The 13,884-nt window shown below is 43.7% G+C and overlaps 2 protein-coding genes across 3 annotated transcripts in view; one reads left to right on the plus strand and one right to left on the minus strand.

The window, feature by feature from the left end:
- Kpna1 (karyopherin subunit alpha 1) overlaps nt 1–9,558 on the minus strand; it is a 53,205-nt gene extending 43,647 nt beyond the window's left edge. The window contains exon 1 of one of the 2 annotated variants that reach the window (XM_040750850.1): nt 9,408–9,558. The gene's annotated coding sequence lies outside the window, so the exon portion shown is untranslated. Of the gene's footprint in view, nt 1–9,254; nt 9,274–9,407 lie in introns of those variants that run through there. The other variant, XM_040750849.1, reaches the window with a different exon arrangement.
- An 82-nt stretch (nt 9,559–9,640) lies between these two features.
- Nucleotides 9,641–13,884, plus strand: part of Dtx3l (deltex E3 ubiquitin ligase 3L) — a 61,747-nt gene continuing 57,503 nt past the window's right edge. Inside the window, exon 1 of the mRNA XM_040750848.1 lies at nt 9,641–9,836. Within this exon, the coding sequence (XP_040606782.1) occupies nt 9,818–9,836 (19 nt within the window). The 5' untranslated portion in view covers nt 9,641–9,817. The remainder of the gene's footprint in view (nt 9,837–13,884) is intronic.

The following is a 13,884-nucleotide window of genomic DNA, read 5'->3' on the forward strand; positions in this document are numbered from 1 at the left end:
CCAAAACACACTGACTGAAGATTCTATTTTTATTATATTTAAGCATCATCTATTCCCAGCATGCTAAGTCATCCTATCCTGTCAGTAAACCTGAACATCCTAAATGGGCTGAACATCTAATAGCTACAAGACCATAATACAAACTATGTTATTTTTTTAAATGTATATTGGCATTTTATCTATATGCATAACTGTGCATCATGTGCTGGCTTAGTTCCAATAGAGACCACAAGAGGGCATTGGATCCCCTGGGACTGGAGTTACAGTCAGTTGTGAGCCATCCTATGGATGATGGGAATTGAATCCCTGTGCTCTGCAAGAAGAGCCAGTGCTCCTAACTGCTAAGCCATCTCTCTAGCCTCCAAATACAAGCACTGCCCTTTGATTTTTTAAGATAGAGTTTCTCTGTGTAGCCTGGAACTCTCTTTGTAGACCAGGCTGGCCTTGAATTTACAGAGCTCCACCTGCTTCTGCCTCCCAAGTACTAGGATTAAAGGCGTGAGTCATCCAGTCAGCAAGCATTCTTTAATTATAAGAAATAATGTACCATCTTATTAAGAAAATATGATGTGACTTTAACCTGGAAAACTAAAACTGTAAGAAAGGATAACAGCAGATCGGTGGTGGGGCACACATCTTTTAATCCCAGAAATAGGGAGGCAGAGGCAAGTCCATCTCTGAGTTTGAGGCCAACTTGATCTACAGAGTAAGTTCCAGAATAGCAAAGGCTGCAGAGAGAAACCCTGTCTGGAAAAACAAAAACAAAACAAACTAAACAATTACATCCCAGGTACTACAACCCAGAGGACTTCTTACATGGGCCATAGAATAATGTACCAAATACTGGAATTCCAGTGTGAGTGAGTACATGTCGCAAAATGTTCCCAACAGTAAAAAAATAAAAAAAAGGGCAGCCATGTGAGGTGATGACTCACTCCCATAATCCCAGCCCATGGAGGGCTGAGACAGGATTTACTTAAGAGTCTCAGGCCAGCATGGTCTACAGAGTGAGTTCCAGGACAGCCTGGGTTGTAACCCAGGTTTGATTTTAAGTTTGTACAGCAAGTCTCTAAATCAGGGGTTCTCAGACTGTAGGTTACAACACATTTTGGGGGGGGGGGTCAACGATCCTTTCACAGAAGTTGCCTAAGCCCATCAGAAAACACAGATATTTACATTACAAATTGTAACAGTAGCAAAATTAGTTACGAAGTAGCAATGAAAATAATTCTGTGTTTGGGAGGGTCACCACAACATGAGGAACTACATTAAAGGGTCAAAGCATTATAACAGCTGGGAACCACTGCTCTAACTAAACAGGGCAAGGTATATAACAAAACTTCTGAAGAAGAACGGGACTAGGAACTAGGGCCAGAATGAAGCGCAGCAAGTTAATGTACTTGTAGAGCAACCATAATAACCAGAGTTCCACCTCCAGAACCCACAGTGGAAGAACTGACACCATGATCCTCATGGTCCAGGAGTAGTGCCCAGCCATATCACAAATGATAAAATGAAAAGCAAACAAAACACCAACTGAGTATGTTGCAAAGTTTACACAATAACCAAAGTTTAACTCAAGTTGAAATGCATAATGAATTTGAGGTTTCCCACAGAGCCAATCTGTGTTACAATAACATCACTGAAGCCTGGTTATGACGAAGGTGGGCACTTCATTCACTGTATACTATACATCAAGTTATACAATATGCCTTGATACATATTTCATTTCACAATAAATCATATATAATTACAACTGCAAATATTCACAGCTGAACCACAGAGTACTGTGAGTCCACAATGCTACAGGAAAGAACAAAAGTAGAGATCTGAAATTTAAAATATTTTTCTTTAATATTGATTTATTTAGTATGTATACAGTGTTCTGGCTTCATGTCAGAAGAGGGCACAAAATCTCATCATAGATGCCTGTGAGCCACCATGCAGTTGCTAGGAATTGAACTCATAACTTCTGGGAGAGCAGCCAGGGCTCGTAACCTCTGAATCATCTCTCCAGCCCGAGCTCAGAAATTTAAGAAAGATAATTTAAAGTATCATGTATAATCTGGTATGTCAAAATTAAGATACAATCAACTTTAAAATCCTTTTTACCTAAGGGACGTTGGTGGCGCACGCCTTTAATCCCAGCACTTGGGAGGCAGAGGCAGGCGGATCTCTGTGAGTTCGAGGCCAGGCTGGACCGACAGCCTTCAAAACAGAGCAACCCTGTCTCGTAAAACCAAAAAAAAATATTCCAAACCTCAGAGACAAATTTCCAGTTTTTAAGCATCTACAGAATACAACTTAAAAAAAAAAGGAATTATTTATGTATGTGGATGTTTTGTCTGCATGTACATTGCAAACCAGAAGGGGGTATTGGGTATTGGGTCCTACAGGACTACAGTAATAGATAGGTGTAAGTTGTCTTATAGTTGCTGGGAGTTGAACTCAGGACCTTTGGAGAAAGAACCAGTGCTGTAACTGTAACCTGAGGCATCTCTCCAGCCCTAGAATGCTCTTTAAAAAAAGTGGGGATGAAGGGGATAAAACATGAATCAGGTGGAGTGCTTGTCTACCATGCTGGGGTTCCATCCCTAGCACCACTTTAAAGACACAAAACTCAAGTGCTGGAGAGATACCACAGACATTAGGATCACTGACTGATCTTCCAGAGGTCCTGAGTTCAATTCTAAGCAACCACAAGGTGCCCAGTTCCAGGAGAGGCCTCCAGGGGACTAAGCACTGATGTGGTGCACAGACATACATGCAGACAAAACACCCATACACATAAAAATAAAATTGGAAAAAAAACAAAGCTGCTTGTTATTTTAAAAAGAAAGTTCAAAGTCATCCATTCTCTACGCCAGCCTGGTCTGGTATACCTGAGGTCCGTATTCAGGAAACAAAAAAGTACACGTGTACACACACACACACACACACACACACACACACACACACACACACACACACACACACACGAGTGTATGAAATTTCAAAGGTATGGGGTGTACGAGAGGGAAAAACAACAACAACCCTTCAAAATAGGGAGGTTGGGTAAAGTTTTTAAGAATGAACACTTGAATTTGGATCCTCATCACCCATGTAAAGGCCAGATACAGCACACAAAATCTGTAAACCCAGAGCTAGGGCAGGGTGATTCTGTCCCAATGTTGGGATAATTCTTGAGCTCCTGATTTAGTGAGAGCCCTTTTTGCAAATAAGAATATTGAAGGGCTGGAGGCAGTTAAGAACTTGCTCATGCAGAGGGCACAAATTCAGTTCCCAGCATCCCTGTAAGGCATCTCACAAGTGCATGTGACTCTAGTGACAGGGAATGTAAAGGCCTCAGGTCATCATTACCTGCACTCACATGCACATTCCACAGACAGACAGACAGACAGACACACACACACACACACACTTAAAATAATAAAAATAAGATTTAAAAAAGACTGAGATTGCCAGGTGTTGGTGGTGCACACCTTTAATCCCAGCACTTGGGAGGCAGAGGCAGGAGGATCTCTGTGAGTTTGTGGCCAGCCTGGTCTACAAGAGCGAGTTCCAGGACAGCCTCCAAAACAATACAGAGAAACCCTGTCTCAAGACTCTGCCCGCCCCCCCCCCAAAAAAAGACTGAGACTGACTGAGAAAGCTACCTGATGCATCTGGCATCCACTCCTATGTGCATGCACACCCACAAGCACAGGTGCACACACCACACCCACACATTTCATGGCTTGAAATGTTGACAGTGACACTGGAAGGAAGCAGCAGAGATTCTGCTTCTACTTAACTTTTGAGTGAAAATAATCTTCAATCTTGATTTCATACCCAGCAAAATCAATGGCCAACATGAAGGTAAAGTAAATTATTTTGTACTCATTCAAGATCTGAAAGTTCTTACTATCATGTACTATGTGTCAGGAAGGTATCAAGAGGACATACTCCAAAGATATTAATGAAGAAAATGGGAAAAAACGATCCAATAAAGAAGAGCAAAGAGAATTTTAAGGATGACATAAACATCCCAAAGTAAGAATGTAAATGAACATAGATGAAAACCACAAACCCAGACTGTATTAAAAAGAACAGGGGGTGCTGGAGAGATAGCTCAGAGGTTAAGAGCCACTGTCTGTTCTTCCAGAGGTCCTGAGTTCAATTCCCAGCGACCACATGGTGGCTCATAACCATCTATGAGATCTGATGCCCTCTTCTGGCTTGGAGGCATATATATATGAAGAGAGAATACTGTATACATAATAATTAAATAAATCTTGGAAGGAAGGAAAGAAGGAAGGAAGGAAGGAAGGAAGGAAGGAAGGAAGGAAGGAAGGAAGGAAGGACAGGGGCTGGAAAGATGGCTCAGCAGTTAAAAGCACTGACTACTCCTCCAGAGGACCTGAGTTCAATTCCCAGCACCCACTTGGCAGCTAACAACTGTCTATAACTCCAAGATCTGATACTCTTATGCAGACATACATGCAGCAAAAAAAAAAAAACTAGTTCATATAAAATAAAAATAAATTATTGAAAAAAAAAAAGAACAAAAGATTTTTTTGGCAAACACCCTAATCTCAACTCTTGGAAATGAGAGGCAGAAGAATCTTGAGTTCCAGGCCTGCCTGGCTTGACAGTGATACCATCTCAAAAAACAAAAATCAGAGAAAGAAAAAAAAAAAAGAGGGCAATTATTCCAAGGAAGAGCTAAAGAAATTAAGCCACTCTATTCCAAAAACATAGTAATTCCTACATAAACATCAACTAGTTGACAAGAAGTTATATCAGCATATGACTCAGCTTATTTAGGCATAGTGGCAGATACTATAACTATATTGAAAAGGGAGGGGCAGGCTTAAGTTTATGTGGAGGTAATAAAGTAACACCAAGGAATATTTTACACTGAGCAAAGGCCACAGTAAAATTATTCCATAAAGAAATAAAGGCAGTGGTGGCACATGCCTTTAATCCCAGCACTTGGGAGGCAGAGGCAGGCAGATCTCTGTGAGTTCGAGGCCAGCCTGGACTATAGAGTGAGTTCCAGGACAACCAGGAGTGAGTGTGGTGGTGGGTGCTACACATGGTGCCGAACATCCTTGATCCCAGCACTCTGGGTGGCAAAGACAGGTGGATCAATTTGAGTTCAAGGTCTGTGAATGTGAGGCCAGCCTGGACTACAGAGCGAGTTCCAGACTACACAGTGAGACCATTAGAGATAAATTTAAACCACAGTGAGGGAGGCAATAAAACAAAGGTATTTACAAATATAAAGTGAGGCAACATTTAAAAGAGAAAAAGTATGTATCATCTAAAGTACAGAGACTGGAACAGGGGTGGCAGTTTTTTGTTATCTTATTTTAAAACTCAGGTAATTTTAATGGTCATAAAACAAGGAATTTAAGACAATCTCTTAACTGTAAATAAATTCAGCCTCCAGTTTGTTCTGATGTAAATAAAAACTAAACTGCTGAAAAAGCCAAGCTTTAATGACTGGTATAAGTAATTATGAACAGCCTTACGACTTGATTCTCTGCCCCATCAATTAGCCTGAAGTGGGGCAAGTTACCTAATCAGGCAGCAGGGCAACCTCCTCCCTCAAGAGGTTTTGCAAGGATAATTATTGAAAAGTATCTGATGTGGACAGGGTTGACCCATAATGAATTTTACTACTTTCTGTGAGTCTTTCTATTCCTCAGTTAGAAGCCCTCGTCCTGACCCCAAGCTGTCTTGTTGGTCACAAAGCATAAGAGAATGGACACATGGACAACTCAGCACATATCCTTGTTGGTGCTGGAAAACCATTCATGATGAGCAAGCAGACTTATCTTTGTATAAGAAGGGCAGCGTTATTCTTGTTATAGGATGAGGATTACCCCCATGATCCACATTCTGGATTATTGCCAGCTCTCAAGAATTATCCCAATTAGTCTACAACATTGGGACAGAATCCTTTTTTTTCTCATTTAGGTCTATTTTCGCAGTGTTGTTAAGGTCTTAAAAAACAGAAACTACATTTCATCAGTTCTTGTTCCCACATTTTTAATGCACTACTTCACAATCTTTCTAATGAAAGTCCCATCTGCAGTACATCAAGGGAGAAATCAACGCAATTCAGCTAAATGAATTGCTAGTCAACATTATGATTATTAATTATACCTAAATTCACAATCCCAACAAAGTACAAAGCTAACAAGAGTATTAAGGGATTATCCTTTATTAGTAAGTCAGTCATCTAGCCAAGCAGAGGTCTTGACTTTTGTTTTGTTTCATGGAGGCCAGGTAGGTATTCACTTTGTGCTCAGGATGATTTGAACTCTGAATATCCTGTCTCCACCTCCCAAGTACTGGTGCTAACCCTAGAAATGACAAGATATATCTTAACCTCCCTCTATGGGAAAAGGTAAAGTTATAAAACACTGAAAGCACCAGAAAGAACAGCAAAAACAGCCCAGGAAATGACTGGTATAAAACAATGTATGACATAATTGAGACTGAAGACAATTACAAAAATTGAACCCATTGAGCCTACCTGTCAACACCGAAACAAGCCTGCTTACAAAGCATTAGCCTAATAAAGGCAATCTTTAAAAAAATTTTTTAAAAGAAAGAAAAAAGAAGTCAAGGATGAAAGGATAGCTCAGTACAGAAAGTTTGCTGTTTTTCCAAAGGACCCAATTTGGTTCTCGGCATCCATATTAGACAGCTGACTTCTGCCAGTATGCCAATCTAGCTCCATGGGATCCAAAACACCCTCTTCTGGCCTCCTCCACAGGCAACCCCACACATGCAGCATACACTCACATATACACACAGATAAAAAATGTTTAAAGAAAAGGCCAGGGTCGGGGAGATTGCTCAGTGGGTAAGAGCTCTTAGTGGGTAAGCTCTTACTGTCAAGCACCCAAATAAAAACATGGGGATATGGATGCACAGAGCTGCAGCCCAGCTTTAGAAGCAGATATGCAGATCCCTGGGGCTCAACTGCCAGCAGGTTAGCCTAGCTGACAAGTCAAACCAGCTTCAATGAGACCCTTTCTCAAGGCAGTAAGGCCCACCCACCAAAAAAGAAAAAAAATCAACAGAGGAAGATGCCCAAAGTCCTTCTCTAGCTTCCACATACACACACATGAGCACAGGAAGCTGGACAGTCATGTGCTTGCAATCCGAATATATACACGCCACACACATAAAAAATTGTAAAATTAAGTTACCACAAGCAACAAAGGTTTTTGTTTTGTTTTATTTTTTTGTGGTTCCCCTTGGGCATATGTCAATTCTAGATAAAAGTCAAGATATATAACATTCCATGAAGACCACCAAAAAACACATAATACAAGAACCGGGGACATAGTCCTATGTCAGAGCACTAACAGTGTGTGTAAGTCTAGGAAGTGGATCCCTGGCCCCACAAACACAAAATAAAATGTGCATAATGGCCTGGCATAGTGGGACATAGTTTTACTTCCAGCACGTTCGAGGAAGAGGCAAGTGGATATCTGTGAGTTTGAGTTCAGCCTACTCTACAAAATTCTCAGACTGCTGAGTCTACAGAGAGACCCTGTCTCAAACAAAGGAAAAAAAGCACAATTCAAATACTTGATTTCAGGTAATGTCTTTATTCTCATTACTTTACTGGAGGCTTTTCAGGTTTGATTTTGTCAGGCTCTTGGTAAAGTTGTGGGTCAACTACAGCCCCATTATAGGTTGTGCTTTCTTGGCTTGTGACAAGGTCAAGCCCAGGCTGGATTCAAACTCAAGATCTTCCTGCCTCTGTCTCTCAAGTGTTATGCTAGTATTATGGACACAAGCTACTAGTTCTTACTCTTTTTAATCAATGAGTAGCATTGATTTCAAGAGTCATACCATCTTCTTCCAGTAATTTCTGAATGAGAGAGGTGGTTCAGCAGTTAAGTGCACTTCATGCTTTCATCCATACTAGGAAAAGTTAACATCCAGTTCAAAGTTACTGTAAATTTGCTTTTATTTTACTTCCTCTCAGGCCTCCATCTTAAATATTCCATCTTTAAAAAAATTCACATAAAAAGTAACCAAAAATAAATTATCTCAGCAAAAACTACACAGCTAACTCACTCTCAATTTCCTTTAAAGATTTAGACCTTTGAGCCTTTAAAATGGAGGAAGGTCAGGTGTGACAGCACATGTCTTTAATTCCAGAATTCCAGGAGTCAGAGACAGGTGGATCTCTAGGTTCAAAGACAGCCTGGTCTATATAGGAGTTCCAGGGGCAGCCAGGGAAATGCAATGAGACCCTGACTCAGAATATGTATGAGTCAGTCAAGCATGTTCCTGTAACCCCAACACTTGAGAGGCTGAGGCAGGACAGTTCTAAATTGAAGGCAACTATGGGCTGACTGTGTATCCATTGCAACAAGTAGGTGGGAATACTACCTACTTAGTCATCTAGGATGATGGAAATTTTGAGCCGGGCTTCTTGGTGTGAAATCCTGGCACCCTGGAGGCCATGACAAGTTCAAAGACAGCCTACCAAGCAAAACCCAGCCTCACAAGAGAGACAAGCGACAGAGACAGAGGGAAAGAGAGAGGGAGGGATGGATGCAGGGAGTGGGAGGGAGGTGGGATTTGAAAGAATTGTTTTAAGAAGAAAAACAAGGATAGATGTTAGTTTTCATGCACTATTTCAAAAGCATTTCTCGGTTATTGATTCTGTTAGTAGTTTACCAAACCGAAGTTTAAGCCTTAAAATCAATTCATTTGCAAAGTGGATCCGAAGCAGTGGCATTCAACCCTCTCGTTCTTTCTTGCCGACATCCCTGACTTCAGTCATCCTCCCGTTTTCTGCACCCACTGCGAGCTTCAGCTAACGCTTGGCGGTTTCCCTCGCACCACGGCGCACACAGACGACCAAGTTGTCATTGCTATAATTACCACACCCCCGTCAGCAGCTCCAGGCCCGCGTAGTTATGACATCTGTAAACTGCAGCCTCCCGTCTCCACCCCCACCGCCTCCCTCCAAACACCGGCACGGGCGGTAACCTGCCAACTCCCGGAACGGCCCCGCGCGCCTGGGCCTGGGCCACCGCACCCCGAGTCACCCGCCTCCGCCCCCGCCCTCGAGCTAGCGCGGCGCGCAGACTCCGCGCCGCCGCCCCGCAGTCCCCGACACCGTATGCACCGCCGCCCCGCCCCGACCGGCGTTCCTCACGGCAGCGATCCCCACCCCCACCCCGCTCCGTCGCCGCCGCGCGGCCGTTAGAAACGCCAATCCCGTGACGCACCGGAGCGACGCGAAGGTCCGGTCCCCGGCGCGACAGCGACAGCTCCGGCCGCCGCCCGCGTCCGCCTTCGCCCCGGGGCCTCCCGAGGGTCCGCGGAGGGAACCCAGAGCCGCCCGCCGAGGGGGAGGGGCCGCGGGGAAGCCCCCCACTCACCGGCTCCAGGCGATCGGTCCCGGGGCCGCTGTGAGGCTGAGTCGCTCGCTCCTTGTCCGCCTGCTGCGCCTCTTCCGCGCACAAGCTTGAGCAGCCGGCGCGCACCACGGCGGCGCTCACCAGGCCTCGCTCTCCGCCGCCGCGCACCGAGCCGCGAGACCCAGTTCAGCCGGCGTGCGCAGTGCGCCTGCGTGCGGGGGCCGGCCTGCGCGCCTGCGTGCGCCTTCCCGCCGCGGGGGATGCCGGGAAGCGAAGTCTCTGAAGCGATCTTTGCCAAGTGGACGCGGCCGGGGCGTGGGTCCCTGAGGGCGAGGTTTGCAGTCTGTTAGAGTAGAGACGTGTAGAAGTTATGGAAACAAACTTGTCCTTACTAAGTCTTCTAGAATGGACGGATCCCCCCTCACATCTCCATGGCTACCCTCTCTCATGGTAAGTACCTCACACCGAGCACGCTTATTGGACGAACGGTGGCATGGTTGGAGGCTGGGGGAGTATTGCAAAATACGTCAGTGTCTCGCGTTCAAAGAATTCACACGCAACTCTTTTACAGGAACCTTCTGGGTATTCTCTCCGACTCTTTCCCATTTTGCCTAGTAATTTATTAGTACCACAAAACATTAACAAATTAGTTTTTTATCCTGGCTTGGTAATGCATGCCCGTGTTCCCAGCAGTAGGAAGACCGAGGCAGGAGAATGGCGAGTTCTAGACCGGCATGACTACATAAGAAGACCTTGTCTCGATAATAATAATTTTTAGTAAAAACATTGACTTTGAGATGGCTAAGTTCTCTCAAACAAAATGTTTAGGAAAATGATTTTCTTTCTGGAGAGTAGGGTTGTGGCTTCGAAAGAACACGTTAAGCAAGCCAAGCAGAGGTCACGGGAGAATGTCACATACAGGACATGGTTTAACGAGTCCGTTTAAAAGGGATGCTGAAGAGCAACAGACGGTGTCATAGCTTTATAAATGTAAGAAACAGGGAGAGAAAGGACCACACTGACTGAATCCTAGGTAGAGCAATGATCGTTTGTCTTGGCTCCAGTAGCGGTTTTAATAAACTTAACATAAACTAGAGTCACCTAGTAAGGGGGACGTGAATTGGAGAATTGTTCCCATCAGACTGGCCTGTGGGCTTGTCTGTGAGGCATTTTCCTGACTCATGATGGGCCCAGCCCACTGTGGACTGTGGCACCCCTGGGCTGTATAAGATAGCAAGCTGAGAATGAGCCAGTTTCCTCCATGGTCTGTTTCAGTTACTCATCCAGGTTCCTGCTTTGAATTCCTGCCCTGGCTTCCCTCAGAGCTGGAATGCCTGCCTCCAAGTTGCTTTGGTTAGTGCAATCACAGCAATAGAAAACAAACTAGAACATATTCGTCCCTCCCTCCATCCTTCCCTCCCTCTTGTGACTCCCTTCTGCATCAGAGTGTTTATTTATTACAATTAGAGCTAAGTTTGATTAAGGGAGCTGGAAAAAGAAAGTGTTCTGTCAGAAAGACTTAGGACCAATGTGCTGTCCTGCTTTTAACTTGACAGGAGCTAGAGTCATCTGAAAAGAGGGAACCTCAATTGAGAAAAGTTGAACCTCCAAAAGATCCAGCTGTAGGGTGTTTTCTTAATTAGTGATTGATGGGGGAGGCCCAGCTCATGTGAGTAGTGCCATCCCTGACATGGTGATCTTGGGTTCTATAAGAAAGCAGGTTGAAACTAGGTGTGATGATGCATGTCTTTAATCCCAGAACTCAGGAAGCAGAGGCAGAGGGATCTCTGTGAGTTCGAGGTCAACCTAGTCTATAGAGTGACTTCCAGAACAACCAGGGCTACACAGAGAAACCCTGTCTCAAAAACAAACAAAAAGAAAGCAGGCTGAATAAGTCCTGCTGAGCAATGCTGTAAACAGCACTACTCCCTGGTCTCTTCGTCAGCTCCTGCCTCCACCTTCCTGCCTGTAGGGGGTTCCTGTCCTGGCTTCCTTCAGTGATGCACTTAGATGTGGAAGTGTAAGCCAAATAAACCCTTTCTCCCCAACTTGCTCTTTGATCATTGTGTTTCTGTAGCTATAGAAACCCTAACTAAAATGGGCAGGTGTACCTGACCATACCTGAGTTGTTGTCTGATCCTTACTGGAAGCTGAGACTCATTATTTAGAGTAGTCTTCGTGGAGGCTGGTTTATTCCTAATCCACCCATACTCCTAGTCAGGTATGGTCCTTAAGAGTCCCAACCGAAAGTCACAGTATCTATCCACTAGGGTCTCTTCTTAACTGCATGAGACAGCCAAAGCTCTACTCAGTGTCCTAGCCTTTGCTTTTAGAATCAGCAGTCACCTCAGGCTGAGAAAAGCAATGGCAAATGTAAGGCTCTTTTCCATATTTTTGACTACCTTGGTACCTCTTCATTAATGATTTTAGTATTTTCTGCTGTTGTTTTTTTGTTGTTGTTTTTAGTGGTGGAATGGATGGTGCAAATCAACTACATGTTGGAAGCATAATACCTTTACACGCTGACTGTACAAAATTGATATCACAATGTTTCTGACCATTTTTGTATTGTGAAAAATACAAAAATTAAAGAACAGTGTGTGTGTGTGTGTGTTTCAGACAGGGTTTCTCTGTGTGACAGTTCTGGCATCTGCTTTGTAGAACCAGGCTGTCCTCGAACTTAAAAAGATCAACCTGCCTCTGCCTGCTGGGTGCTGAGATTAAAGGCGTGTGCCACCGAAGGCTGCCTACGAAGATTCTTGTATATATACCGCCTTTTTAATAAAAAAAAATGTCTAAGAGTATTTTGCCTGTGTTTATGTATGCCATACGTGTGCATGCCTGGTACCTGTGGAGTTCAGAAGAGGGTACCAGATTCCTGGAACTACAGTTACTGGCAATTGTGAAGTTTGAGCTGCTATGTGGGAGTTCACATGTGCTGGGAACCAAACCCAGGTCCTCTACAAGAGCAATAACTGCCCTTAACCATTGAGCCATCTCTCCAGCCCCAGGACATTGCATCTTTAATATCATTAGATGTGGTAGGCGAATTCTAAAATAACCCCATGATCGATGATACCTGGTGCTGTTCTGTATAATCCCCACCCTTGAAAGTCTATAGGACCCTTACTTATTCCTAGCCAACACATAGAACTGGAATGGTAGAAGACTTCTTGTCCTAACATTTCATTATGGAATACTTCATGTGATATGAAACTAAATATTCATGCTGGCTTTAAAGAAACTACTTGTTATGTTGCCACTTGCCTATAAAAGGCCACCTGGTAGGAACTGGAGAGGTGGCTCAGTAGTTAAGATCACTGGCTATTCTTCTAGAGGACCCAGCACCCACATAGAAGCTCACAACTATAACTCCAGTTCCTGGGGGTCCAACACCCTCACACAGACAGACAGACATACAGACAAAACACCAATGCATATAAAATTTAAAATAAATTAATTAATTAAAAAAGGAGGCCACCTGGTAGGGCCTACAAATGGCTTCTAGGACCTGAATAGCCCTTAGCTAGCATTCAGTAAGAATCTAGAACCTGCAGTCACATAACCACAGGGAATGGACTCTCCTAACAGCCTGAGTGAGCTTGAAAGCAAACTCTTCCTGACTTAAGCTTTCATATGTGAGGAACATGTATTTTATTGTCACTTTGATAGGCCCTAAGCAGAGGGCCCAGGTAAGCTCTGAACATGCTCCTGGCCAAAAGAAACTCCAAGATAATACATGGGTGTTAAGCCACTAGGTTTGTGCTACTCCATTACATAGCAATAGCAAACTTAAACTAATACACACTGGACATTGCTGGGTTATTTCACCAAGTTATAGTCTACAAATAGTATATAAGATTCCATTTTATATACATATTTGCTAACATTTGGAACATAAATTTATAGGTATTTATCTTGCAGCTATTTTCAATTATTTGTAAACTTTTCATTTTATGTATGTTACTACTTTTATTCTCATATTTTTGGCTTTGTTTCATTTTGGCTTTAAACTCAACTGACCAATTTTTTTGTTTTGTTTGTGTTTTTGAGACAAAGTTTCTGTCTAGCCTTTGCTGTTCTGTAACTCACTCTGTAAACCAGGCTGACTTTAAACTCACAAGAGATACACCTTCCTCTGCCTCCCAAGTGCGGGGATCAAAGGCATTTGCCACTACTACCTGGATACAGTTTTTAAAACAAAGAAAACTGCAGGTTGAGAGTAGAAAGATACCTCAGTCAGTACAGTACTGGCCACTAGAGTCTGAGGACCTCAGTTCAGTCCCCAGCATCTAAGCAAAGGCCAGGTGTGTTGACACAGGCTTTGAATCCCAGCTCTGGGGAGGCAGAAACAGGTGTATTCCTGGAGCTTGCTGGTCAGCCAGCCTGACCTAATGACCTAATTAACATCCCCAGAACACTCTGAGAAACCTTGTCTCAAACACACACACACATACACACACACACACACACACACACACACACACACACACACACA

The sequence above is a fragment of the Mesocricetus auratus genome, unplaced genomic scaffold (genome assembly GCF_017639785.1).
Source record: "Mesocricetus auratus isolate SY011 unplaced genomic scaffold, BCM_Maur_2.0 Super-Scaffold_100008, whole genome shotgun sequence".
NCBI classification, from domain to species: domain Eukaryota; kingdom Metazoa; phylum Chordata; class Mammalia; order Rodentia; family Cricetidae; genus Mesocricetus; species Mesocricetus auratus.